The 27,166-nt window shown below is 49.6% G+C and overlaps 12 protein-coding genes across 12 annotated transcripts; 4 read left to right on the top strand and 8 right to left on the bottom strand.

Annotated features, from left to right (window-relative positions):
* Positions 1-79: 79 nt before the first annotated feature.
* On the bottom strand, positions 80-1,849 carry COCVIDRAFT_83309 (hypothetical protein; the record flags this gene model as incomplete). Its single annotated transcript, XM_014707214.1, has 1 exon — positions 80-1,849. A coding segment is annotated over one exon (1,770 nt), but the record flags the coding sequence as incomplete, so codon positions are not given.
* An 862-nt stretch (positions 1,850-2,711) lies between these two features.
* Positions 2,712-3,503, bottom strand: COCVIDRAFT_21479 (hypothetical protein; the record flags this gene model as incomplete). The annotated part of the gene is made up of 4 exons (XM_014707041.1): positions 2,712-2,729; positions 2,792-2,979; positions 3,030-3,237; positions 3,306-3,503. The coding sequence occupies 4 exons, from the start codon at positions 3,501-3,503 to the stop codon at positions 2,712-2,714; spliced, it is 612 nt and encodes a 203-aa protein (XP_014562527.1).
* A 716-nt stretch (positions 3,504-4,219) lies between these two features.
* On the top strand, positions 4,220-5,872 carry COCVIDRAFT_83700 (hypothetical protein; the record flags this gene model as incomplete). Its single annotated transcript, XM_014707213.1, has 3 exons — positions 4,220-4,351; positions 4,403-4,772; positions 4,875-5,872. 3 exons carry the CDS (start codon positions 4,220-4,222, stop codon positions 5,870-5,872), a joined length of 1,500 nt encoding a protein of 499 aa, XP_014562699.1.
* Positions 5,873-6,014: 142 nt separating this feature from the next.
* COCVIDRAFT_32484 (glycoside hydrolase family 13 protein) lies at positions 6,015-7,867 on the bottom strand (the record flags this gene model as incomplete). Its single annotated transcript, XM_014707114.1, has 2 exons — positions 6,015-6,546; positions 6,603-7,867. 2 exons carry the CDS (start codon positions 7,865-7,867, stop codon positions 6,015-6,017), a joined length of 1,797 nt encoding a protein of 598 aa, XP_014562600.1.
* A 600-nt stretch (positions 7,868-8,467) lies between these two features.
* Positions 8,468-9,448, top strand: COCVIDRAFT_21476 (hypothetical protein; the record flags this gene model as incomplete). Its single annotated transcript, XM_014707040.1, has 3 exons — positions 8,468-8,755; positions 8,896-9,303; positions 9,356-9,448. 3 exons carry the CDS (start codon positions 8,468-8,470, stop codon positions 9,446-9,448), a joined length of 789 nt encoding a protein of 262 aa, XP_014562526.1.
* A 1,675-nt stretch (positions 9,449-11,123) lies between these two features.
* On the top strand, positions 11,124-12,677 carry COCVIDRAFT_10942 (hypothetical protein; the record flags this gene model as incomplete). Its single annotated transcript, XM_014706985.1, has 2 exons — positions 11,124-11,631; positions 11,689-12,677. 2 exons carry the CDS (start codon positions 11,124-11,126, stop codon positions 12,675-12,677), a joined length of 1,497 nt encoding a protein of 498 aa, XP_014562471.1.
* A 910-nt stretch (positions 12,678-13,587) lies between these two features.
* COCVIDRAFT_83563 (hypothetical protein) lies at positions 13,588-14,663 on the bottom strand (the record flags this gene model as incomplete). Its single annotated transcript, XM_014707212.1, has 2 exons — positions 13,588-14,499; positions 14,556-14,663. The coding sequence occupies 2 exons, from the start codon at positions 14,661-14,663 to the stop codon at positions 13,588-13,590; spliced, it is 1,020 nt and encodes a 339-aa protein (XP_014562698.1).
* A 772-nt stretch (positions 14,664-15,435) lies between these two features.
* Positions 15,436-16,908, top strand: COCVIDRAFT_83312 (hypothetical protein; the record flags this gene model as incomplete). The annotated part of the gene is made up of 1 exon (XM_014707211.1): positions 15,436-16,908. One exon carries the CDS (start codon positions 15,436-15,438, stop codon positions 16,906-16,908), a length of 1,473 nt encoding a protein of 490 aa, XP_014562697.1.
* Positions 16,909-17,192: 284 nt separating this feature from the next.
* COCVIDRAFT_10939 (hypothetical protein) lies at positions 17,193-19,153 on the bottom strand (the record flags this gene model as incomplete). Its single annotated transcript, XM_014706984.1, has 5 exons — positions 17,193-17,435; positions 17,486-17,785; positions 17,834-18,499; positions 18,550-18,708; positions 18,758-19,153. 5 exons carry the CDS (start codon positions 19,151-19,153, stop codon positions 17,193-17,195), a joined length of 1,764 nt encoding a protein of 587 aa, XP_014562470.1.
* A 1,024-nt stretch (positions 19,154-20,177) lies between these two features.
* Positions 20,178-22,076, bottom strand: COCVIDRAFT_83982 (GMC oxidoreductase; the record flags this gene model as incomplete). Its single annotated transcript, XM_014707210.1, has 3 exons — positions 20,178-21,127; positions 21,212-21,949; positions 22,043-22,076. 3 exons carry the CDS (start codon positions 22,074-22,076, stop codon positions 20,178-20,180), a joined length of 1,722 nt encoding a protein of 573 aa, XP_014562696.1.
* A 1,499-nt stretch (positions 22,077-23,575) lies between these two features.
* On the bottom strand, positions 23,576-24,934 carry COCVIDRAFT_83403 (hypothetical protein; the record flags this gene model as incomplete). The annotated part of the gene is made up of 4 exons (XM_014707209.1): positions 23,576-24,448; positions 24,492-24,525; positions 24,578-24,648; positions 24,716-24,934. 4 exons carry the CDS (start codon positions 24,932-24,934, stop codon positions 23,576-23,578), a joined length of 1,197 nt encoding a protein of 398 aa, XP_014562695.1.
* Positions 24,935-25,448: 514 nt separating this feature from the next.
* Positions 25,449-26,498, bottom strand: COCVIDRAFT_32476 (hypothetical protein; the record flags this gene model as incomplete). Its single annotated transcript, XM_014707113.1, has 3 exons — positions 25,449-25,651; positions 25,701-26,141; positions 26,201-26,498. The coding sequence occupies 3 exons, from the start codon at positions 26,496-26,498 to the stop codon at positions 25,449-25,451; spliced, it is 942 nt and encodes a 313-aa protein (XP_014562599.1).
* Positions 26,499-27,166: the final 668 nt, after the last annotated feature.

Here is a 27,166-nt window from a genome sequence, read left to right as displayed (position 1 = left end):
GTCCCACTTTGAAAAGAATCCTTTCTTTTTCACAATGAATAAAACGCTGACCCATGACATGTGCCCTCCCACACAGCCCTTAGTCGACTTCATACTCCCGCTCTGTACCACCAACAGTAATATGATCCGAGCCCAGTTGATGCATCTCCTTGCCCTCGATCTCGGAAAGTACCTTCTGCCACACCTTTTCGCAATGTTCCTTTGGCATCTGCCCATTACTCCAACAACACTGCAAATCTTCCTTTTTAATCTTAAACTTTTCATCGATCGCACCTTCATGAGGTGCATCGTGCGGCTTCTCGTGTGGAATGCAGTGATTGAGCAATCCCTTCAGCGGGAGCATGTTGGCTGCAAGCCAGTAGGCCCGGTGGAAGCGGCGATCGCTGGCCTTGGGCATGTCAAAGTCCCATTTTTCCTTCAGAATAAAGTCTGGATTTGCTCTGAATTGGGTTATTCGCCATGGAGTGATGGTCGTCCAGTGTATCTCCTCATGTGTATGCGCGTAGCGGCCGTATACACCGATGGTTGTCGTGGTTTCAGCGATTGGTCCCCATTGAAATGGGTTCGCGGCATTGTGGAGTACGAGAACAGAGAACCTGGTGCCTCCCTTGATGAAGCCGGTAGTTATATGGCAGTGCCACTTGGGTTTCTGTGGAAAGGAAGTGGTTTGCTCAAGCCAGTCGTTAATGTACGTTTGGGCAAAGTCGAACCTGGTGCCCGAGCGAAGCTCAAAGTGCCAGACTGGCCATTTATAGGCTTCGTACTTGTCTGTAATAAGCTGTCGGGTTCCTTCGCTTGATAAGGGGCCATGCAGTGGTGGCTGATTCAGGAGCGGCTGCACATGGGAAGTTGCATGATAATGGGATAACGATGAGATAGGAATTAAGTATCGGGGTGGTGGTTCAGGTGCATACACTCGGGGTTGTAGACCAAGCCTTCTAGCAGAAGATCCATGACCTAAAGAAGGACTGTAAGATTGATCCTCTCCACTGGCAGCGCGCACGGGATCATAGATAGAGTGACTGGAACTGTACGAAGGTCCAGAGCCCGGAAGCTGGGACACAAAAACACGTGGAGTTCCGGATGGATAGGAGGGTTCAGGAGGCTCCTCAGGTGCAGGGCCTGGAACAAGTCTGCGATAACGTCGCGGAGGAGTAGACGGCGCTTGCAAATCTTCATCACGGGACTTGCGCTTCCCATGGTTCTGAGGATAAGTAGAAGAGGGTGTAGGATGCACATTATACTGCATTGACGATGCTGATGTTGGCGTTTGTGCCTGTTTAGCTCGTTTTGCTTCCTCATTTTGCAGGAATTCTTCTCGTTTTCTTCGGGCAGTCTCATCCATTCTCAAGTTGTGTGTTGGCCACTCCTGGATCGGCGGGGATATCTGGACGGGTGACAGTGGAGACATCAGCTGTTCGGGAGAAGAGTGTAGGAGATTGGCACATGGGTGCAGTCGAGGTCGTGTCTCAGGGCGTTGCGATGGAGGAAATTGGGGATCGACATGGGAAGGTACTGCATAGAAGCTTGAATAAGGCATGCATACTGGTTGTACCTGAGGTATTCGGACTTGTTTCGACGCAATTCTGTGCTGATTCTGAGCATACCAAGAGTGCAACTCACCGAAGCCATCATCGCGATACTGAAGAGGCAAAGTAGGAGGGATTTCATAACCGATCGGTCGAAACACAAGGTCAGCATAGAGGTCATGTTGATAATCCGGTTCTCGCTTGTAGTGATCCTGTTCAGGAGATGGCGGGACTGCGATGATGGCACCTGCCGCGTCGGTCAAGTCATCCTTGGCCATATTCGTGTACCAAGCGGTAGGAGTAGAGGAGTGTGAAGGTCCTGTGGAATGCACCTACAGTAAGTTGCACCGACGATGTCATAATAGGAGTTAGGGAGGCATGGGCTTGCGGGCTATTTATCTCTGGTGGAAGTCGTGGTGAAAGTGACAGGGAAGGCGCTAACAGTTAAGGTGAGAATACAAGGTGCGCCACCTCTTCAGTCACTTCACCAGGCACCTACAGAAACACCATGAGAATTGGGCTTTCCACTTCTACCTTATATGCCGATGAGATGTGAACGCGTGTGGAGTCGCAGACCGCCAACGAGCCACGCCGAACTCGCGACGTCGTTGCCAGAGCGCTACGGAACTGGCAGAAATTAGATGTGAGAGAGACCTGATATGTGAGTAGCAGTGAAGTGAACATGCGATGGCTGTTGGGAGGGGTAACATTACTTGGCTTATATTACCATTTGGGCATGTGAAAGTGGAAATGAGGCATAGCCACGATTCATTGCGTGGGCTTACCATCTGATCACCTTCCGGCACACTCACAACCACGACCACTGACCACTCGACTTGGTGTCCACACAGCAAGGCCAGGCTGTCCTCATGCAGCCAGCCAAAGAGACGTGTCGGAGAGATGCCAAGCACTTCAGGCAGACACAACCAGACCCATAGAGTGTTGTGGAACAGGGTAAAAGCAAAAGAAACTGAAACGAATATGCATGCGCACATGTAGCCTTACCCAGTATTCTGCCCTGTGAGTCATAATACACTCTACCGTACTCCATCTTTTGCCACGCTAGACCTCCCGAATATGCGCTCCAACGCCAAACAAACAAGAACAATGCAGGGCAACGCAGCTCAAGATAAGTGATATACCCTGCCCCATACGAGTTCGAAGCTACCAAGGAGACACCTCTTATACAACGCGCTTGACCTAGAAAGCGCATTAGTATGGCGACCCAATAAGCCGGTTGTCCATTTCATCGTCTTGCTTACCTCAAAGAATCGCTTCAACCACCACACCTGGAAGAAACCCTGAGCTGCCAGTACGATGAGCTGGAAGATGCTCCACCACTTGACGCGCGAATTGGTGCTCTCAGCAGTGTTTCGGTGTACTCGCTCACGAGTGCTCATGTACATCTCCTCATCCTTGACCTGCGCTACAAGCTCTGACATGGCCCGCACTGATACCGTTAGCGTATGACCTTGCCTGCCTCAATTCAAACGTTCTTACCCTCTTTCTCCAAAGGATCTTGCGGGGCTTCTGACTCGGGGACGTAGACAATGCCGTGCACGTTGAACGAGACCTCTTTGGTGTTGGCACCCCAGTGTTCGTTGTTAAAGCAGTACGTGTACTTTCCATCCTCGGTCGCATCGAAAGAATGGTCACCGTTGGCTACGCCGCGCTCGTGGACTTGATAGGTGCGAGAGGGAGTCTCAATCTGCCAAGTTGAATTAGTCCTGCTGCTGCCATTGCCGTCGCCCAGAGCCACATGTCTCTTTGACGCACCCAGAAATCAATTTCTAAATTCCCACTGCCGCCAAACTCCCGGTCCCCAACTTGGAACGTGACTGTCATCTTGTCGCCTTTGTGCAGTTGCTCGTGGAAGCATTCGCGCTGATGGGCCTTCATCTGGATGTTGTGCGCTGTCGCAAATGACAGGAGACTGCTCGCCGCCGCGAGAATGGCGAATGAAGGGAACAGCATGTTTGCAGATGTCGTCGTGCTGCTTTGTCGTGCTCGAGGTTTGGATTTGGGGAAACGCCAAGTACGTATACGGAGATGCCAGCTTGCCCGCAATTCCAGGGCCAGAACACTAGCGTCCCCCTTAGTCAGCGACGTCCTGATCTCACCCTCCTCAGAACGTCTTCTTCATCCCAACCACATCTCACTTATTCCTAGATATATTTCTCAGACTTCGCTTAGAGAGATACATGACTCTTTGCCACGTTTGCAAGTCACGAAGACAATTTTGTCTCACTACAAATATACATGGCTATCACATGTACCACCATTACTGTGGTTATGATGGCGATCTGCGGTAATTGCAATGTTATCAGAGTCTAAACTCTCTGGAAAAAATGGCGTATCTAAGCAGCGTATTAAAGATATATCTGGGAAGGGTGATGTGCATCTTCACGTTTTTAATTGTAATATCTGCCTCGCCACAGCATCTCACTTCCTACTCGTCATGCTGTCTCTTCTGTTCCTGAGTCACCTCTATTTCGTTTGTGCAGCCTACCTCACATTCACCGGTCCTGTCGATCTTGTTTTTGAGCGCTTGTGAAGACCCTGTAATCTCACCTCCACCGGAACTTACTTACAATTTGCCACTTTTGTCCACGGCATCTGTGAGTTTTGACACAGATATTCCATCTACACGCCGCGAGTTTTGACACTGGTACTCCATCAATACACACAACATGCCCGACTCATCCAGCGCCCCTCGAAGAGTATCATTCGGTTATATTCTCGGGTTCAGTGATAAACCTTACAAAGATCCAAAACCACCACCGCCACCGCGCCCCAGAAGGCCGAGCCAGCTGGCTGAATTGGTAAGTCACCCGATGCTACGCTATATCTATTACCAATGCTAGTTGATGTAGGTCGCTTCGCCCGGAGGTTTGGTAGAGTGGACAGCAAGCGATGGACGCAAGGGTAGACTTACAGGCATGGGCAAGCCGCAATTGACTGCCGCAAGTCTTGCTAAAGTCCCATCTGAGATCCAACCAACAAAGGAGCATTCGAAAAAATCTACTTACAAAAACCCCGCTAGTAACCCCGAGAACCTATGGACAACCGGAGGCTGGGATAATGTCGAGGCCACTGGTGGGTCAATAAAGTCAACATCAAAGAAGGCGCCTAGCAGCAAGAACAACGCCTGGGAAACTGGTGATTGGAATCCCAGTGGTTCTAACAAAGGATCTCAGAAGGCGGCCAGCTGCACCCAAGTGCCGGGGGGGTCGAGAGATCCTGGTGATCTTTGGCAAACCCAAGCCGGTACTTCCGCTGATGACACCAAGAAGGAAGGGGACAAGGAGGATGAGAAGAAAGCTAAAAAGAAAAGCGAGATGAAAGATGAAAAAAACGATGGGAAATCAACCGAGCAGGCAACCAAGAGTGGAGATTCGAACGAAACGCCAGCTTCAACCAACACTGTTACAGAGCAAGGCTCGGCAAAGAAACCCGATGACACAAATACATGGACGAAGGAGGAGGACGAGCAGCTACTGCAGATGAAAACGGAGAATGCGTCATGGAAAACTATCCAGGATAAGTTTGGTAAGACCAGGAGACAGTGCGCAGAAAGATGGAATATCGTCAAAGCAGCGGACGGGAAACCTGACAATGCGAATAACAACGCTGGTAAAGGGGATGCAAGTCAGAAGAAAGACAACAAGCTTGACGAAGAGAAACAGAACCAGGGCACCAAGGACAGTAAGAAGGACAACAGCAAGGAAGAAGACAAGAAAGACGCCGAAGTTCCTGATGTTCCCTGGGGCGACACCTTCGAAGAAACGTTTGGCGAGACAAGTGACGACAAGCAAGGCGAGGCCGAGAAAGCCAACGATGGAGATACCTGGGGAACGGGTGATCCTACAAACACAGGCAACACCGATGATGCCAAAGACAGCGGCGATCTCTGGACCAAGGTGGATGGCGCCGGTGATAGCAAGGACAAAGACTCTGGCGATCTATGGGGTCGGGGAATTTGGGACACTACCAACCAGGAGACCAACCTTGCCGCAGCTCCGAACATCCCGCAATCCGCAGCTCCAGCAAAACCCGCATCACCCCCTCGCTCCACCAAAGCACCATCCGAGGCCCGCTCGCGCCGCAGCTCGTCCAGCAAGTCTAAATCCACCGCGACTCGTCCTGCTGAGATCGAACTCGAGCCCGATGACACCTTTTCTGCCGACGATTTACGCTTGATTGCCCGTATCCTGCAGCAGGACTGCTCGATGGTGTGGAGTAGGCTTAGTTGGCGGTTTAGGGATAAGACGGGTAGGACACTTGATCCCGAGGTGTTTGAGAAGAAAATTACGGGGACAGTTGAGGGTGAAGGGAGGAAGTGAGGGGTGGTTCTTGTTTCGATAGCCACATCCGTTTAAGCTGTGCGTCTCGAGAAGAAGGAGATGTATACATGGTTCCCTCCAGTAGTTCCAAGATGAGACTGATTGCTTTTTCATGTATGCTAAGGCAGTTACATATGAATCCTCACTCCAGCAATCCCAACAGTCCCTCCCAAGGCCTCAAGTCCACCGTCCCACTCTTAGCCTTGGTATCCAACTCCCTCTCGTCATAGTTCCCCGCAACCCACTTCTTCACCTTGATATCCCCTATTCCACCCCACTTGACCTCCTCCCTACTAAAATTCAATACAGTAATGAACCCCTTATCCTTGCCCCACCGGCGAAACGCCACAACCTTCTCGTGTCCCATATCCAGCATTTCGAAATCGCCATACACGAAAACGTCCTTGTTTTCCTTGCGGTGCTCCAGGGCCCGCTTCCAGAATGCGTGGATGGATAAGGTACCGGGGGATGGAGTGGGGTTGGCGAGTTGCTCGGCGACGTTGATGGCGGGATAGTCGGTGTTGACACGCATCCAGGGGGTTCCGGATGTGAAGCCTGCTTGAGGGTCGGCGGACCATTGCATGGGTGTGCGGGCGCTGTCGCGGGCTTTGCGTTGCATGATTTCTGCTGCGAGGGCTTGTTTTTCGGGATTGTTGGGGTAGAGGTCGCGGTATCTGGTGGTGTGTTAGAAACATATTGGATATGAAAGAGTAAGGGGGGTGTGGTTTACTTCTTGAAGAAATTGATACTTTCAATGTCTTTGTATTCTTCGGGGCCCCATTCTTTGGGTATGTTGCGCATGCCGATTTCCTCGCCTTGATAGACGTAGAGGGTTCCGGCAAGTGTTGTTTGCATGAGGCAGAGGAGCTTTGCGCCATAGGAGCGCCACTCGTCACTGTCGTCGGTATATCTGCTTATGCTGCGGGGCTGGTCGTGGTTTTCCACATATAGTGTGTTCCAGCCGTCTCGCTCGAGCATCAGGCGCTGTAGTCTGTTTACGATTTTCTTGAGATCGCGTGCATCCCAGGGGTGTAGCGTGTATTTGAAGTCGCCGGGGACGTTGTCGATGTCGACGAGGTCGAAGTTGAAAATCATGTTCAGCTCGCCGCTTTCTGAGCCAACAACTTTGATGACTTCATCTTCGTCACGGACAAAGGGCATTTCGCCCACGGTCAGAGTGTCATACTTTGACAGGACGTCGCGGCGTAGTTCCTTGAGCCATTCGTGTAGGCGGGGACCGTTAGCAAAGTACTTGTCGCCTGGTTGGTACTTGGCATCTTCGACTGAGATTGCTGCATCAGGAAAGGATTGAACCTTTGAGATAAGGTTGATGACATCCATGCGGAAACCAGAGACGCCGCGATCCAGCCAGAAGCGGAGGATGTTGTGTACGGCCTCACGAACATCGGGATTTTCCCAGTTGAGATCAGGCTGCTCTGGTGTGAACAGCGAAAGGTAGTACTCCTGTGTCTTTTCATCCCATGTCCACGCCGAGTTGGCTTCTCCCAAGATCTGTGCCCAGTTGTTTGGCGGTTGGCGGTTGCCATCGGCGTCGTATTTTGCTGGCTTCCATATATACCAGTCTCTTTTCTTCGATTCCTTGGATGATCGAGAATCGAGGAACCATGCATGCTCTTCTGAGGTGTGGTTGACAACCAGGTCCATGACAAGCTTCATGCCGCGTTTCTTGGTTTCCTGGATCAAATTATCGACATCAGCCAGAGTGCCGTAGCTGGGGTCTATGTCTTCGTAGTCTGCGATGTCGTAGCCCATATCGGCCTGCGGGCTCTTGTAGATTGGGGATAGCCATATCACGTCAATGCCTAGGTCCTTGAGGTAATCCAGCTTGGATGTGATTCCCTTTACATCGCCCCAACCATCGCCGTTGCTGTCAAGGAATGAGGCAGGGTAGATCTGGTATACCACAGCCTCCTTCCACCACCGGTGCCTGTCTGTGCCGACGTACAGGTCCTTCTTTTGTGCAACGGCTGACATTTTGATTCGTTATAGCAATTGATTCCAGGTGAGGTGTTGTAAAGATGTAGTCAGTCCAATCTGGCCATGTGTCGTCTCTGCTTATGAACGTTAGAGGGGATTGCTTTTTGTGGACCCTTTTCGGGGGCACCATACAAACGGCGCATCTCAACTCGTGGGAGTGGGGGTGGGGTGCGGGACCGATTGCCGCACAGCAGGCGATACATCCGACTACCCACCAATCAACAACATTCATTTCCTCTGTTGGCTCTGTTTGCATTTCGGATCGTCCTTGGATCTGGTCACGGCAGCAATGTGCGATCGTGCCTCAATATGATTCGTCCATGAGTTGGACAATCCCAGACAGCACGTTGATTGGCCGAAATTATATACCGTAGGTACTGCGTCATTGTAAAGGGCACGAGACCTGTTGCCCGCTTCAGAAACCGGTAACAAACTGCTACATGATATACATTTAATAGAACTACTACCACGCTTTTTTCAACTACTGATTGTTTTCGTTTTTTGTGCGCTTGTCTGTCGGTCCGATATTGAGGATACGCGTCGTCATTGATAGTCCCACCGATACCCCACTACCAAGCCGAGGCATTACTTCGAGCTATGACGCATCCAGCAGATATCGAGGATGGAGGTTCTTCCGGCTCGCGGACACCACTCCTTGGATGTTCTTCACACCAAAGGATCGGGGATGATGTTGATTCCGACAAAAGGAGATGGTCGGTACTGCGGCTGCTCAGGTTCCTTGGTGGCGGCATCTACGCCCCGGATTCGACTACATATGATCCTATTGAGATTTTGCTGAATACCGAGGACAAAAATGAGAAGGATGATCTTACTATAAAGTGGAGAGACAACAGACTGAGCGAGCTGAACTTTGTCGGCGTTGTGGTACGTACAAGAATCAAGATTTACCGCAACGCTACGTGCGCTGTGTCATGGTTCCTTAAGTACTGGAAGCAACGAATGGATTGAAGTTTACTTATGGCTAGAGGGATTGTAAAGATCAATGCTGAGCTGACATGTTATAGTCCGCTCTTTTGGCTGGAGTCCTCACGTCTACAGGAAGCTGGCCCTCCATCTTGCCAAATGGTGAACAGTCACCATGGCCAGTGAGGACGTCCTGGTACTGTGGTATCATCCTTTCACTTTTCAGTATTCTCACAGCTGCCGACCAAACTGTTCGACTACACCGTCTATCATCGCACCGTGATGGATTGGCCAACATCCGCAAAATTCTTCAGAAGACCAACGGCGAGAGAAGGCATTCTTCGAAAACTGGTCGTAGAGCACCTAGTCATTTGCAGATCTTTACTTGGCAGATGCCGGTTATGTTTCTCACTTCTGCCACTCTCTGCATGATTATCGGCATGTTCCTGCATGTGTGGTCGGCAACCACGCATTTAGATCATCCATACGTCTGGGATGACAATACCAAGGTACGCTGGCTGGGTCATTGTTGTGGTACGTTTCACTGACACTCTCATTCAGGTCGCCGTCGCATACAGCTCTGTCGCAATATTTTCTATCATACTCTTCTTTATCGGCCAGATTTCGCTCTTCACGCCAGGTCGAGAGTCATAGCGGAACTTGAGGGAGCTTTCCCTAGCCATGAATGGTATGTGCTCTTAGTCTCGGGCATGGGGATTTTCGATTTTTGGAGAGATCATCGAGGGCCCGCCTTATCGGTACATGGGCTGCCTTACCATATTAGATCGGTACTTCACTCTAGTTACCGGGGTTCTCACGAAAAGATTCTATGCATCAAAACATTTCGGTTTCCAAGTTTAAGTGACATACTTTGATATCCTAATAAGTATTCCTTCAACTTTACGATAGCAACAACCTCTATTGTTGGGAACGAACGAACCCGATTTTTGTGCAACTATCCCGTGCACCAATAGGTGCCTGATCGGTATGTTCTGGCACTATAGCGTCAAAGCTTCTTTTCGGACAAGCATTCTCCAAGTTAAAAAGTAAGTCTTTGCCGATCCCAAGCGTTCCACGCGAGAAAAAGGAGTCGGAGTTTGCAGATCTCAGATCTCGCGTGATTACTCTATGCATTCCATACCCCTGGTTTTAAATGCGATTACTTACCAAATAAAGTTACTCATCCAGATATCCAGTTGACAACATAATGATGTTGTGGCAACTGAGTCCTCGATGAATTCTCCAAAAAGGCTACAGGATTCCCTCATACTTGTTGGTTGCTATCGGGCGTTTCCCTAAAAGCAATCAACAAGATCACGGAAATGAAGGGGAAATTAAACGAGACTTCAGCGAGGGAAAGTTTGTGACTGACGATCGTTGACCCCGAGCGTCCCTCAACATTAGTGCCTGTTGAAATCACATCCGAAGTGTTGAAAGGTATTCCGGCATTACCTGCTTACTGTATTATAACATGAGCTTGTGATAAGGCCAGTATAATCCGGAAGAAGGCTAGATTCAAAGCATTAACCGCCGATGAGGCTTAACGAAAAGTGGTTAACGACCTGCGGCTCCATCACGATGCGCCCGTAATCAACGGACCTTACCGCTTACACTGGAGATCGCGCCACGGGAGAAATGGCTGAAGCATTTTCCAGAAATGGATCTCACGAAGTTGGAATAACGGAGATTCAGGGGTGTTTTGATGGGTTAAAAGAAAATACACACAGACTAGTGAATAGGAAACAATCGAAACTGACTATGCTCTGCTCCCAGCGCCCTCACCACATTTTTTCTTGACGATCCCGGCAACCGGCTCCAACGATTAGCGTAGTACCAACATGTCTCTCTTCTTGCGCCTCACGATGTCGGGCCTGATGCGGCAGTGCCGATTCCTTAGGCATTCACCGCTGACTTCGCTAAATATACCCAACTTCATGGACCCTTCAACGCCCATCTCCGCATCGCTTTATTGAACCATCCACGGCTCCCCGCGTTTGCGATGCGAAACGGTCGGTATAAGCATGTTGTGTAAACTTTACTGTCTGCTTTTACTTCCAGATTTAGATGCCCGCGCTCAGGCTAGCCAATCACAGACGCCCATGTCAGCTGCGGCTGACCAAACAAGGCGGAAAATGCAAGCGCCACATATTAATTCTCGTATTCGGGAACCGGCGACTAATGCGCTAAGGTACCAGGAAGCTCTGTTGCTTCGGAAATGTTTTTTTGTATCGTTTCCCGGACTGTACAAGATGTTTAAGAAGAAAGATGCTCTGGCGATTGCAAGAGTGTCCAAGCAATCTCGCTCACTTCAATCCTTCTCAGGTTCAAGATGCGTTTCCTAGCACTCTCCTCGATTAGCTTGCTCGCCAGCACAGCTACTGCACATTCAAATTCAAATTCGAATTCGTGTAATGCATGCGAGGAGCTATCGTCTGCCCTTCCAAACAACACATTTTATCCCTCCGCACAAACTTACAACGCATCGATTCAATCATATCCCTTTCTCCAGCTTCGATTACATCCTTCTTGTATCGTCCGTCCTAGTACATCGCAAGATGTATCTACGGCTGTCTCGATCCTAGCGCAAACCAACTGCACCAAGTTTGCAATCAAGGGTGGAGGTCACAATGCAAATGCAGGATCCAACAACATCGAGGATGGTGTTACGATCGATATGCAGAGCTTGAAGAAGGTCGAGCTTGCAAAAGGCGATCAAGTAGTAAGAGTCGGTGCTGGAGCTTTGTGGCAAGATGTTTATGATACCGCTGAGAAGCGCAACCGCACTGCTATGGGTGGACGTATTGGAGTTGTAGGAACTGCTGGATTTCTGACTGGTGGTAAGTAAAATCGACATCTTTTAACTCCATTACTTCTGAAGCTGACTCTGCTGTCAGGAGGTATTGCGTTCCTGAGTCCCGAACACGGTTGGGCATGTGACGCGGTAGAGAACTTTGAAGTCGCACTCGCCAACGGCAAACTTGTCAACGCGAACTCCACGTCGAACTCTGACCTCTATGCCGCTCTCAAGGGCGGTCAGAACAACTTCGGTATTGTCACTCGCTTCGACCTTAAGACTTACCCTGCACGCCGAATCTGGGGTGGCAGAACTGTGTACGGTCCCAATGCTACTCAAGCTCTGCTTTCAGCGTACACAGATTTCAAGATGGGTGAATACGATCCCTATGCAGCTGGCTGGGTCACTGTACGATACAACCACACAGCTGCTACCTTCAACCCAGTCAGCATCATGTGGTACACCAAGCCAGAACAGAAGCCGGGCGCGTTGAAACCGATCATCGATGTCCAGCCTCAGGTCATGAACGGCAGAGTCGAAGCTCCCATCAGTGAGCACACCAGGAATGCCTCGCGACAAGTTTCCGCAAACCCTCAACGAACCATCTGGGCAACCACCTCATTCAAGATCTCACCAACCATCATGCACAGCATTCACGACATGTGGAGCAAGATTGTACCCGAGATCTCCGAGCAGTACGCTTCCGCAAAGCCCGTTGCTGAGATCACCTTCCAAGCTCTTCCCGCCCCTCCACGAAACGGCACCGCGCCTAACGTTCTCGGATTCGGGCCAGAGGAAACTCCCGAGAAGGATCTGATATTCCTTCAAATCATCTTCACCTTCGAGGACGCCGCTGCAGCCGACGGTTTCGAAGAGGGGCTCATCGACCTCGTGAAGCTAGTCGAGGATATCACCAAGAAGGAGGGCGTCTACCACCCCTACAAGTACCTCAACTTTGCCGCATCCTTCCAAGATCCACTTGGAAGTTACGGAAAGAAGGAGTTGAGGAAGATGTATAAGGTAGCGGATAAGTATGACCCACAAGGCATTTTCCAGACTCATGTTCCTGGCGGCTTCAAGCTCATTTGAGCAGCCTGTATTTTCGCGGGGGAAGGGGCGCAGTGTAGATAAAGAGAGATGCGTTTTTTTGTTAATACCTTAGCCTAATATTCAATGAGCAATGTGAAGAATGCGCGGAATACGCGATACGTTGAATTTTCTTTTAAAAAATATGATGCAAATAGTTTGTGAAATTTGATGCGTTATTGATTGTTCTTTTTGCTAGCCACTCTTTGAACATACCCAGCAAACAAGTACACGTGTGTTAAAGTCTTTTTTGGTTCTTGGTTCTTTTTTCGCTTCACCATGGCGTTATTCACTACCGTATAATATGTAGAATATATGTTGACACAATAACCAGAGACTTTGCGTAAAACTTTTTTTTCTCATTTTATCAGATAGCTCTCACGTCGTCATCAGCAAAGTGACCTTCGAGTAACATCGCAAGCACCTAGTCAAAGTACAGTATCAAATCCCTGGAAAACACCTCTTATTCAGAGCAGTCAAAAAACTCTTTGGGCTATTTTATCGACATCCACATACAACTCGAACATCTGTACGGACAAAATGCACCCTGCGCTGATTGTCGCGGTGTTCAGTGCGGCAATCGTCGAGTTTTGGATTACGTTCGCACTCATATATGCCGCTTTGCAAAGATTTGATGAACGGCCATTCGGTAGGAGAGTCGGAGATGCGTTGAAGTTAAGGTTGCGGAAGGCATAAGGGAGGAGTCGAGAGCGAAGGGGCTGTGAAGCATTACAGTTTCCATGAAGCGTCATCAAAATCTGGGAAGTTTGAGATCGTTAAGAGCGCTTCAGCGATAAACATTCTAAAATGTTTTCATCGATTTCAGATAGTACGAGTGCGGTGGATTCTTAGCAGTAGATCACATGACTATCCTGGGAACATCCACCGTCCACCGATGTAGTCCTGTCGTACCTCAAAGATGCAACTCATTTATCATCTCCTCTCCCGATAACCCTGCAAGTAGATTCTTCACGCTCTCAGTCGCCATCTGCTCACGTGTCTCTATTGTCGCACTCCCAATATGCGGTACAAGGACAGCTCTCGGCTGCTTCAAGATTGGATGATCAGCAGTAATGTTCGGTTCGTTCTCTATCACATCCAGACCAGCACCAAAAATCTGCTCTTCATCCAGCGCCTTTACCAAAGCATTGGTGTCGATAATGGGACCGCGAGCGATATTGACGATGACAGATAGCTTCTTCATCTTCGAGAAGAAGTCCGTACTAACTAGGTGTTTAGTCGACGGAGTTAGAGCGCATCCAACAATTACAACGTCGCTTTCTTGAGCGAGCTGGTCAGTGCTTGTAGCCGGCTCGATGGGGATGCCGGAGTTCTGGAGTAGACCGAAATGGTCTTCTCTGGCGGGTTGTCCGGGCTTAGATGTAAGATAGATGACGCGCTTGATACCAAAGGGCAAGAGTCTTTGCAGAGAAGCCTGTGCGATTCGTCCAAAACCTAGAAATCCTACTGTTGAGCCTCGAATTTGCGGACCCGTCATGAGCAAAGGGTGCCACGGCATTTGCGGCCACTCGCCTCTGGCGACTTTCGCAATAGACTCTCCACCTCTTCTTTGCGCCATCAGAATCAGCATGACAGTAAGATCTGCAACAGCGTCGGTAAGGCATGTTGGGGTGTAGCCAAGACGTATGTTGCGTTTCTTCAGAGCATCTCGGTCAACGTGGTCGGTACCGACGGAGAAAGAGGCAATCGCTTTCAGTTGAGGCCCAGCAGCCTCTAGAAGTTCTTCATCGACTTTGTCTGTTAACATCACCAAGATGCCAGTTGCTCCGTTAACATTTTCCAATAGCCAAGATCGGTCGCAAGGCTGCATACATGCACGTTAGCCGTCTGCAACCTTGGTGCCTCCGAACGTGCACTTACCTTTTCCGACTGCCATTGCACAATCTCCAAGCTCTCATTCTTCGCATCTAGTAATTTTTGAGCCTCATCGATGAGCTGGCGCGTGACAACGACTTTGGTCTTCGTCATGTTGGGGTACGTGTTAATGGTTGCACAGTTGCCGTGGTCGATCTGAAGCGGGGTAGAATTACTAGTCGTCCTGTCTATGCCCACCTGGTCTTCAATGCGTTCAAGACGGTGGGTTAGCTGCGACGACAGTTGCGATAGCCTTTGCATTGACAAAAGATCTGTAAACCTCCTCTGGGATAATAATTCAATCTTTGCGCATCACGATCGGTCGTCTTTACCCCGATCTTTCCGCCAATAAGCAGGCATGTCAGCGGTTTAGGGAGACCCACACTCTTTTCTCTTATGAAGACAACTTCGAAAAGGATGCAAACATATATCTGTTGATAGTTTCATGAATTCTTCTCAGTTACCACTCTCTTGTGAGGTATTCCTAACCGTGAGCTCTATTACATATACTTACAATTCTTGCTTCGATGCCTATCATACCTGATGGGAATATCTATTGTTAATGTGAAGTAGATGGCTAGCCATGAAAAAGCTCTTTACATGATCATTCTAAGCCTTCGAGAGCCTAGAGTAGTCTTTGTGTTGTTGGATTTGTGGTGATCATGGTGCATACAGTCGACGAGTCGACATGTCTAACCCAAAGAGGAATGTGTAGCCGGTCTGTACCCAACCCCACCTTCGGCCTATACCATAACATCTACATCTTCCTATAAGGGTTTTGTACTATATACTTTGACATGCAAGAAAATTGACACTGACTCAACAATTACAATACTCTATTGAAACATCAGGAAAGCAGTCGTATCGCCAACGATCTAAAACTACCATGGAGCAACGAGCCAGTATCCCTGTCTTACCACCAATCGCAAACCCTCTACCTTCATACTGGCAAATTCCACGATCGCCTCTTGCCAATGTTATCGAATCCGAGACCGATAACCCCACCAAACCTTACGACTATGTCATCATTGGTTCTGGTATCTCGGGTGCCATGATTGCTCATAACCTTCTCGAAAAGAGACCAGGTGCACGTATAGTGATGCTGGAAGCACGTGAAGTTTGTTCCGGTGCGACAGGGCGTAATGGTGGGCATACGAAAGCGGCAAGTTATCGGACTTATATGCAACACGTTAAGACCCTCGGAAAACAAGAGGCGCTCAAGATTGCAAGACTAGAGTACGCAAACATCGTCGAAACACATCAACTAGCCGAAACATTAGGCATAGACTGCGAAAACAAGCTTTGCAACACTGTCGACCTTATCTACGATAAATCCACTTTTGAGGCAGGGAAAACAGCTATCCAGGCATTGCGTGGTGACACTGAGGATCATGAGAAAGAAGTCGGTAAAGCTGCATGGTATCAGATCCATGAAGATACAGTACAAGTCCAAAAACAATTCTTCGTTGCACCAGAGTTCTCTAATTCTACACTGAAAGAGCGAGAGAGGCTGGAAGGTGCTTTTGAATACGTCGCAGGTCGCGTGCACGCATACCGCTTCACTACAGGCGTACTATCAAGATGCATCAAGAAAGGCCTGCAGCTACGCACAAACACAACAGTCGATAGCATACAGCCATCGAAGGAAACCGGCACGGACAGCATCACCCGTTGGGATATCATAACCAAACATGACACCATCTCAACCGCACAAGTCATCGTCGCATCAAACGGCTACACACCCTACATCCTCAAAGAACTCCAAGGCGCCATAGTCCCCATGCGCGGTCAAATCACCGTCCAACGCCCCGGCAGCGCTACCAAACTCCCCTCTCCCCTCCCAACAACCTACTCCTTCATCGGCTGCGACGGCTACGAATACATGATCCCGCGCCCGCTCCCCTCCGGCAGCCAGCACATCGTCATCGGAGGCGGTCTCGCACGTCTGCCCGATGGTGGCGCCGCCGAATTCGGAATCGTAGACGACGCCTCGCTGAACCCGGCTATTTCCGCCTACCTCCGCGAAACACTAACGGGGTACCACGGCACTGAGAACTGGGGCGAGGCGACGGAGGCTGAGGCTGAGAAGCGGGTCGAGAGTGAGTGGACGGGCATTATGGGGGCGACGGCGGATGGACAGCCGTTTGTAGGCGAGGTTCCTGGGAAAAAGGGTGTGTGGGTTTCGGCTGGGTTTAATGGGCATGGCATGGTGCTTTGTTTGAAGTCGGCGGAGGCGTTGGTGGGGATGATTGAGGGGGTTGCGGTGCCAGAGTGGTTTCCGGGGAGCTTTTTGATATCGAAGGAGAGGGTGGAGAAGTGTCGGTTTAGAGGGAGGACGGATTTGATTGGTGAGGAGTGAGTTGGAGGTAGAGGAGAATTGGTGTTCCGTTTGAGGAATGTGTTCATCTCTGTCTTTTTAAAGCCTCTGATGATAGCGTTCTGTTATTTTGATAACCCCGTGGCTGCAGAAGCTATATCACCGGCAGTACGATAGTTTGTGGTGAATCTAGCACAGATACGATCCGCAGCGGCGTTCTCTGAGACAGCATACGTTTACAACCGTTTTATTGAAATCTAAAGTACCGGGGTATCAGATGTAATTATCAAATCGAAATCTTCTGATGCGAAAGTCGTCACATCCGTCTAGAACATCTGCCTGTTCCTCATCTCTACTGGCAGGAAGCACATCAAGAGTGCAGAGAGCCAGATACCACCAGCACCTAGCCAAAGGATACCAGCGCTTTTTTCTGCAAGAAACTGTGCACCGGCATACGGTGCGACGATTCCAGCTATGCGACCCAGACACGACAGAATACCACTGACACTTCCTCGGTAGGTGGTATCGAAGAGTTCTGGGGCAGACGCATACAGAACAGCGTTGAAATACTGCGACTCAATCAGTACTTGAATACATGTACAGATTCTTCAGTACTTACCGTTTGCATAATGTACTCGAGAGCATTGAGGCCAACGTATGCTGCTGTCGAAGATACTTGCGTGTACATCGCCATAGAGACTCCTTGGCATAGAGCAGAAAAGACGAGCGACCATTTCCGACCTAGCAATGGCATCTGGACGGAGAATAGCGCAAGGACTGCACCGATGATGCCAGGGAAGTAGATGATCATGTACTGTTCGTAAGTGTCGCTCACGCTTGATCTACCGTCCGAGACATTGTTGTTGTAGAGGATGATGGGAAGGAAAGCTCCTGCCAGATTGAACGACCAGTAGTCTCCCTAAAACAGAGTTAGTAGGCTTACACGAAGTCAGGTAATCCAACTTACCATGTAGGTGAATGCGAGCAAAATGAAGATGTAGGCAGACAACTTATTATCGAAGATGCCCTTGAGACGCTTCAATTCCTTGCCAAAGCCTTGAATAACCTTCTTGGTTGTCGCTTTAGTGCCTGCAGGTGCTTCTGTCCTAACATGTGCGCCAGATGTTGCATTAGTAGCTGCGTCATCAATAGCAGCAAACATATCCACCGTCAGGGTTGGTGGTGGCTGCTTATTGAACTTGGCGATTTTATGGAGAACATCAATGGCTTCAGCCTCTTTGCCCCTAGCAAGCAAAAACTTGGGCGATTCGTGAAAACGGAAGACGAAGAAACGAAGGAAAAATACCGCCAATGTCATCGAGCCGAGAACAATGACGTTGTAGCGCCAACCCATGTTGTCGTCGACTGTACAGCAAGCTTCGCCGTCACCAGCGCTCACGCAAGACGGCAGGTTAGGGTCGCAGCGCCACTTTGCTGTCGTACCATAGGCGATAACGGATGCAATGGCGACTCCAATAGGCTGCCACATGGATAGAAGTGCAACGAGAAAGCGGCGGTTATGTGGCAGAAATTCAAGGGCAATGGTGGCATCGATGGGAATGTTGCCTCCTAAGCCCAGCGATGCGAGGAAGTAAATAGCACATATCGCACTATAGTTGAATTTAGGAGCAGCCTGGTTGGATATTAGTGAAGGAACGTTAATTCTGAAAGCAGAAAACGTACCAACAAGAGTCCGAAGATTGAAGTAATCAGACAAGTCAAGTTGAAAGCCCATTTGCGGCCAATAACATCTACAGCAAGGCCGAAGAAGAGTGCTCCGATAGCCAGTCCCGCATTTGCAATGGAAAATATGTTTCCTTGCTCTGGGGCAGGAACATCCATCTGTATCTTACGTCAGACGTATACTATTGAATGCTTTTCGTATACTCACTTCTTGGTAAATGGAAGTGACGATCAAACCAACGCCTTGGGCCCAAGCAAGATCAAGGAAGTAACCGAAACCGCAGAGAAACCAGATGCATATTTGGTATCTGCCCATCCCGAATTTGTCTATTTCGACATTGATGAGTGCTGCCTTCTTTTCGAATACGTTGAGCGGGTTTGCGACAGTGCCTTTGAGAATTGCAGCAAAGGATAGATCGGTTTGATCGACACGCTCGACGTCATTGTAAATGGGAATTTCAACCTGAGGGTGGGATTTGGTCGTAACGATTTTTTCATCTTCACTGGAATTTCCAGTCTTGCGCTCGGGAATCGACGTGTCGACCGGGAATTTGTCGTCGCCAGCGACGTGAACTTGTTTATTCTCGGGATGGTTGACGTCCATGCTGGCTGTAGATATCGGAACCGGCTTTCAGAAGCTGGTCGTCAGGGACTTGCGTGTGGGATGGGCGAGGTCAAGTCGCCGCGTGGATATGGCAAGTTACAAGCCGGTACTGTGGGACAGTGTGTTATATGGGTGGGGAAGTGCATCCCTTCCGCGCCACACTCGAGCTACTGGTGAAAACGGGTCTAAGCGGCGGATACTAGGATCCTTTTCATTGATGCAACTACCGTCCGTCCAACAGCATCAGGCTCCGAGGCGGTAGAGGTTTAGCGACGGAGAGCTCATTGGTTGCCATGTTATCATCCTGGCATACTGTATGACATCGTCGAGCAGCGGCACTAGGCCTTGTCCGTACGTTGGAGCTCGTCTCTCGGTCTGTCCGTGTCGCAGAAATCTCTGTCATGGCTAAAAAGATGCCCTAGAAGCTGTGCCATGGCAGGTTTCTTGACTAGGCTTGTATTTCCATGATAGCGTGATGGCGGAACGGGCATAGTAACGAACAGTTGAAGCGCCCATGCTAGCCGTCCCCGCTCAAGGCTGAGGGCTACGCAGTGCATGCCGTGAACCCGTCATTTTAGGGCACGCTTCTTGTCGCCTCCTTCTCCACTACACATTATTGCCATGGGGTATATTGGCTAGCTTTTGCATCGCGAGTCAATTGCCATGCCGATACCGAGATCTTGCCCCCAGCCCCCCACTTTGACGAGATTCACCGTTCACGAACATGTATGACCATACCTTTTCTGGTATAGCGGCAAGTCATGCACGTCATTGTGAGCTCTTCGATTCCCTCTTCTCAATTCTGCTGTACAATTGTCATCGTTTACCACGATGAACTTGTACTTTTTCTTTGACACGTCCAAGAGTTTCAGCCGTTTTTGTACGAGCAGCCCATGTTGCTTCTCTGCTTTTTTCCTTACTCTAAGATTACAATGATCACACGGTGTCACCCAACACAACAGAAGAAACATTAAGGGTGTCTTAATTCGGGTGTCAACCATCTCCTCTGACACTTTCTCTCAAATTACTTGTCCAATCCGTACTCCTTAATCAACCTTTCGCTGGCAATCTGCCCAACCAGATATGCAGTCGCCTGCGTATGATTATTTGTCGTAACTGGTGCAACACTCATATCCACCACTCTCAAACCTTCTACACCCCGTACTTTGAACTTCTTGTCTACTACCGCTTCTTTATCATCATTCTTTCCCATCTTACACGTACCAGCAGCATGCCACACAGTATTGGCGTTCTCTTTCGCAAACGCATCAATAGATTCATCCGACATTGACTCTGGGGCGAGGATTTTGCGCACAATGTATGGTGCAAGGGCGGTTGAAGTGGTAAGTTTAGTCCATGTGTTTCGGACTGCTTCGCGGAACACACGGGTATCGTATGGGTGAGTAAGGTAGTTGAGCTTGATTGCGGGCTTATCGGCTGCATCCTTAGATCGCAAAGTCACACTCCCTCTCGACAGCGGATTCATGAGGAAGGCAATGAAGCTCATATATGTGTTGCCTTCTGCGAGCTTCGTTCCAGGAGGCCACAGAGCCGAGTTTGCTATCAGCTCGTACGTTGGGACTTCATCCTTTGAAAGAAATTCTTGGAAATCCTTAGGCAGTGCTTTGTACTCTTCGAACGTCTCGAGTCCGGGTAGTTTGAGAAACCCGCCCCATAGAGCTGAGTTATGGATCGCCAAGGCACCAGAATTATCCTTTTCCCAGGCCTTTTCTGCTTCGGCAACAATTTCGGGATTGCTCTCAAAGGCATACTTGTCATTGACACTTCCATCGACTTCGACGCTTATAAAGGTCAAGACATGGTCATGGAGATTTTTGCCTACACCGGGCAAATCCACTTTGACGTCGATTCCGAGGGCTTCGAGTTCGGACTTGGGTCCGATACCGTTGAGAAGGAGCAGTCGAGGTGAGTCGATTGCGCCGGCGCAAATGATGACTTCGTTTTTGGCGGTTGCTGCTGTATATCAGCATCTTGCTTCTCTGACTCCATATCCAATTCCACCTTCATTCGAAGTCAGAAGAAGTGACCAAAACATACCTTCTCGTCCATTCTCCGTCACAACCCCGACGACCTTCTTCCCTTCCCACAGCAATTTCGTCACCTTTGCGTCCGTCCAAATGTCAAGATTTTTTGGTGGATCAGTCAAATGGGCAATCGCACTCGTACACCTCCCTTGCTTAGCGTATGTAGCTGGGAAAATGCTAATGCCTACTGGATCTCCAGAGTTCGGGTCCAAATTCAACTTCTCCCCCGCCTGCATAAGCGCCTCCATCTGTGGCTGGACAGCCGTCTCCAGAATGGGCGGCAGCCCAACATTTAACTTACCCTTGGTCCCATGTTGAACCGATGAAGGGTTAGCAAGGTGACGGTACGTCTTTGAGCCCGAGGAATCGAAATTCTCAATCTTCTCGTATGCTCTCTTTACGTTCTCCCACTTGAAGGTGCCTTCTCCATCTTCGCCATCATCATTGACAAGGTCGTCCCATCTTTCATAATCCCTCTTACTACCATATAGGTATACTGCGAAATTCACCATACTGCACCCGCCCAATCCCTTTCCGCGCGTATACGCAATCTGTCGCCCGTTCAGTGCTTCCTCTGGCTCGGTGATATAGCCATGGTCCAGATCTGGGCGCAGTGCTGGCGCATGATAGCGGTGGTACGGAGCGCGTAGGTAAGGGCCACTGGGCGCACCGCCAGTTTCAAGAAGCAGAATGCGGGGTGCAGCGCGTGTGTGAGTTAGGCGGTCGGCCAACAAGGGTCCAGCAGTACCGGCTTTGAAAGAAGATGAGTATCAGTAAAGAAAAATGAAGCAAAAGAGAACAGGTTTGTACATGTAGGAGAAAAGCTGGGGACAGAAGAACATACCACCAACAATGATGAAATCGTACGACGAAGCCATTGCACGACTAAATATCAATAGTCCTGACCTCGGCTCAAAGTTTGTTGTAAATTAATTTCTAGACTAAGTGCCCACCAGCCGCGGACCTCGAAATTTATACCATTCCCCCACATCTCATACCGCCGTGTTACCCCGGCCTCTCCCTCAACCCAAGAAATCCACTTTACCCAAACTCGATCTTACGCCATCTCCATCAGGCATGTGAGCATCGTTACCGCTCACGCCCAGCATCACACGCCAGCAAAAAGACAACGCAGTGCATGTCTCATCTCTTCCATACACTCCCCCGTACATACTTCTCTCCCCTCCCCCAGCATCTCAAACAAAAAACCCGCCCCGTCTACAAAAGACAATAGAGGCGAGCTCCTACTTACACTGGCTGTATACAACACAACCATCCCACCCGCCCGCTCCAAAAAAAATAAAAATAAAAGAGAACCCTGCATACCCTCGCACCCGCATCAGTCCATCTCCGCATTAGCGCCATCCAGTCCCATAAAAGCACATTGCTGATGTCCTGTTGAGTAAGCCAAACATAACTGGTCAGGCAGAAAAACAGACGCATAGCAATAGTTACACTGCATGCATGGCGCTAGGTAGAAGTATATGATTTTCCCGTCGGGCGGTACCCGATTTGGGGGGGGAGAAAGAGAGAGGGGGGGTTGGAGGTATTTTTGGGGGGGTTCGGTGATGAGATTCGGGAGATGGAGCTAGAATGGGAAGGGGATTATGGCTGGAGGGGGTTCGGGTATGGGCGCGGGTACGGCTACCGGAGGAGATGTGTCGGATGGGAAGAGGGGCAAGAGTGGGGGGTGGGGTAAGGGTTGGATACGGAGGGTACTAGGCTGGAATGGAGGGGGCGGGGGGTTTTCAGGGTCTGTGATATCTTGATATTTTGTTTTCTCTCTACTCTATGTATATATAATCATGCATGAATCCTGTTGTGTACAGAGTATTCTATAAGTCTATTCTCATATCGCTGTCATCTTCCGTTGCAATGCTCGCACGCTGTGAGAAGAAAGGCTCTTCTTCCCTAGCTTGAAATAGCTTTTTTTTCATGCAAATCTCAAGACCATCCCTCACATCTAGTTTACTTTAGCCAAGTACCTCAATTAGCTCCGAAGCGAGGGCAAGGCTATTTAGTCATCCGCATGCTTACCCATTGCGACTCGTGGTTCATCGGCACAAGGGCCCTCGATAAGCGATTACCTATCAAACGAACCCAACCCATTGCTTTCCCCCCCCCCTCCCACTAGTAGTCCGGTAGCAGTAGTATAAAAATACTGACCCACAATCCATGCACATCTTTCCACAGAAAATGCAGTATCCCCCTTCTACCTCTTTCGATAAAAGGTAAAGATTTTCCTCGAAGCAACGCATGGTACCTCGCGTATGCGTACCTCGGTCCCCACACGTGCAGCCCGCGGCGGCGGAGTTCGCATCGCAACCACTAGCCACGTGCGAATAATCTATTGGGCGCAAAAATAACACAATGTTCATCAAATTGGTGTCTTTACTTTCTCGGGTGTCTGAGGTGGAACCGGTGGTTCCTCGGTGGAAACCCTCATGACTTCGTTTTGCGTAATCATGGTGGACATTAAACTCGCGGGTATGCTGTTGCGCAGCCAGTCTGGTTTCCTAAATATCTTTTTTCCTACAGGAGTTGCGTGGGCATTTTCTGCTGGAGCGCCTTCTGCTGGAGAGCCTTGCTCTGCGTCCCAGACGCCGATTCTGCCTCTCTCGGAGCCTCCGCTGGGTTGGCGACCGCCGTTTGTCGCTAAGCTGCGGTGGTGGAGGGGAGAAAAGTGAGGGAACTTTCGGGCTATGAGGGCGCGGAGATCAGGAAGTGAGGCGGCAATTATGGCGAAGGAGATTTGGATGGAGATAAGAATGTTGACCGCGGAGCCAAAATACTGCATGTTGCTTTCTCTGCGCTTGATGAAGGGGATCTGGAGGAGGGCGACTACGCAGACGGTGAAGCCGAGGCCGAATATCACGACGAGACCGAGGCGCTGGCGGAGTTTCAGCTTGGAGAGCTGCCAGACATATACGATTGGGAGAGCGAATATCATGCTGTCAATGATGCTGTCACCGATGGCTGCGGAGTAGCTATATACGGCGGAACTGAAACATTGCGACCCAGTGAAGTCGAGCCAGTCGTCGGTCCAAAGCTTGCTGATGTTTTCACAGTATACAATGAGTACGGTAAGGACCTCGATGAAGAGTGCAAGGGCCATGGCAAGAAGAATGTAACAACATTTTCGGAGCGATGCCATCCCAGGCGGGAAGATGCGCAGATAGTATGCAAGGACTGAAAACCGAGTAAAGGTAACAGCGAAGAGGTAAGCGATACGTCTTTCGAAGATGTGCTGCTGAGTGTTAACGTGATAGTTTGAAATCTAGCACGAGTCATACCTGATAATATGGTACTTCTGATGTTCGATCAGGGCTATCAAAACGATCAGCATGACTCGCCATACCATTAGCTGGTGTAGACGGACCCTTTTCTATCATAGCCCCAGTTATCCTCTGCACTCATACATGATATGACAGTGCGTGCAAAAGCAGCTCCCTGGTTTGCTGTTAGCAACGGCGACATAGTGATGTAATTTGGATTCTTCGGCACGACTCGAACATACAGTGCCTAGCAGTATCAAAATATCATCTGCGGCAAGCCTTTTCTTGATAGCTAATCTTGAATAAACTCTGAGAACCACAGTGCTGATTGCTAACACCATCAAAGGCACTTCGACAGCCAGCGCTGTTCGGAAGCTATTTGTTGCATCTCCGGCGTCCACATTGACAATTGGCTGTGTGATAGTTGGGTGAAATTCCGTCCCCTCCAATGCAATCGGCATGCTGTAAATGTGTGGGTATTGGAGTAGTAAAACAAAGTTCAGATTAGTCGGCGTGGCCTAGCACTAGGTGCAGAGGAGAGGGGCGTCACATTGAGAGTAAGGCTAATCGTGAAGAGAAAGAAGACACCTCACCAAAGCATGCTGATGCTGATGCTGATTATGATGCTCTTCCAGTACCGCCAAGGCAGTGACTGCTCTGTATCCGCTGACACACCTCCGGCGGCTTACTGAGCGACGAGCATAAGCCGCTCCGCCAATAATAATTCAGCGTCGTTCCTGCGCCAATACCAAGCATTGGCAAAGGTGCTGACATGCTTCTTCGATCGTCTAGGAAGGCGGGAATGATTGAAGTGATATCATGAGGTGCAGTCTTGAAAAAAACGATGTATTTGAAACAGAACTGAAGGCCTTTTTTTTATCGAGAGATGAAACCAGCATGTTGTATGTCCTGTGCTGACTTTGAAAACCACGTTATGAAACCCTCAAATTTGGCTTGGTTGTTGGATGCTTTAGCCTAAAAGATGCCTTCAACTTTATCTGATTGGTCAAAATCATATGCATTTCCGTACGATCTGTTCAAGTAATTCTTGAGCAGCTGCTCGCTGGGAATGTATTGTGCAGCGATATCCAGACCTGTCTTTTCGGGCAAGAGTCGTTCGGCAAGCTCTTCGGCAAACTCGACTTGCATAGCATTGCGGTACCAAGGCGCGAAATGGACTATAAATAGTGAGATTGGCAACATGTTGCATATAAGCAGGAAACTTACTCATAGCGAGCATTACTCTGGGATCGGTAGTCAGATTGGGCTTTCCTCCGTGCCAGAGTCTCAAGTCCCGTATGATGATGCTGCCTTTCTTGACGATTGGTTGCGAGGGTGGCCTAACTTGCCGACGATCGTCCAGCAGATGTTCCTTGATTCTTCCGCTAGCACGGTCACCGTGTTCGCCTTCTTGATCGGCAATAGTGGTATTGTTGTGTGTCCCGAGCCATATTTCAGTAGAACCATTCTCGGGAGTCATGGTGACTAGGGGAACATTGATGACAAGAGCAAATGGGATAGAGGGATGGTCGAAATCCGCGTCGTTGTGAGTCGGCTGGGACGCGGGTGGTGATGTTTCGGTAGGGGGCAGAGCTGTATTGCCGGACATGAATCGCAAAGAAGGTCTGGGTCCGAGTTTGGTTGATGTCACTTGAGTGACAATTGGATCTACAATGTGCCATGAGTTTTTGGTCATGCAGCTGTACTGCTGAAATACAGAAACTTACTGATGTATATTTCGTTGCTGAACCACTCTTCCGCCATGGGCGGGTCCTGCTGGATATTGCCCTTGTTGTAATTGAAGGGGCTATCCTTCCTCGCCTGCAGCTCATATGCATCTTGGACCATCTTCTTATTCAAGCGGTCCAAGACGGCATGGTCGACCATATCCTCCAAGACGACGAGACCGTCACGTGCAAGAGCACGAATTGCGATTTCGAGATTGCGTTGGTTGAGTGCACCATTCTTGATCTCGGATGCTGAGGGGACGACGGAGATAGGAGTCGAGGAAAGAGTAGGAGCCATGATTGAGATGAGAGTGTGAAGGCAAACAGGTTAGACGAGTGTATGTATAGCCAGTATCAACAGCAAGTCGCGAATTTATATAGACTCGAACTGATTGGGAATACCATCGTGATGCTCATGGGATGGCGGAATACACGTAATGGGACTAGAGGGGCGCTAGTCCAGTTGCAGCACAGCAACCGGTTTTGTGGATACCAAGTGCGGGGTGCTTCCAGCTCGAGTGTCGGAAGAGCAAGACTGGGGCAGCAGACAGCGGACGCGTTCCCGACAGTTGAAGGTGTAGTTTATAGAGAGAGGAACTCCATCAAGTAGAAGATCCGGTGTACTGTCGACTGCTTGCAGACATGGGTGGCACGACAGCAGTTTGGGCGAGAGAGAATCATGTCAATTGACGGCATTGGTTGCATTTGCTCTGCCCTGCTTTGCCCTGCCCTGGTCTCTGCAAACCACACGCGCTGTCACGGGCTGCTAGGATAGCCGGATCCGTAGCCACGGCTAGTCAGGGGACAGGCGGGCTGAGGCCTAGGCTGTTGGAGCAAAAGCGGGAAAAGCGCAGTGGATGATCGACTTCGTACTGCGGACCGAGGTACCGTAGGTTGCGTGTGCCAGACTCCCGTCGCATGGCCTGGTGCTGACAGCGCAAAGAAGATGCGTAGTATTACACACAG

Source organism: Bipolaris victoriae (assembly GCF_000527765.1).
Source record: "Bipolaris victoriae FI3 unplaced genomic scaffold scaffold_0, whole genome shotgun sequence".
Taxonomy (NCBI): domain Eukaryota; kingdom Fungi; phylum Ascomycota; class Dothideomycetes; order Pleosporales; family Pleosporaceae; genus Bipolaris; species Bipolaris victoriae.
The sequence above is the reverse complement of the archived record's forward strand: the minus strand, read 5'-3'. Positions and strand labels throughout refer to the sequence as shown.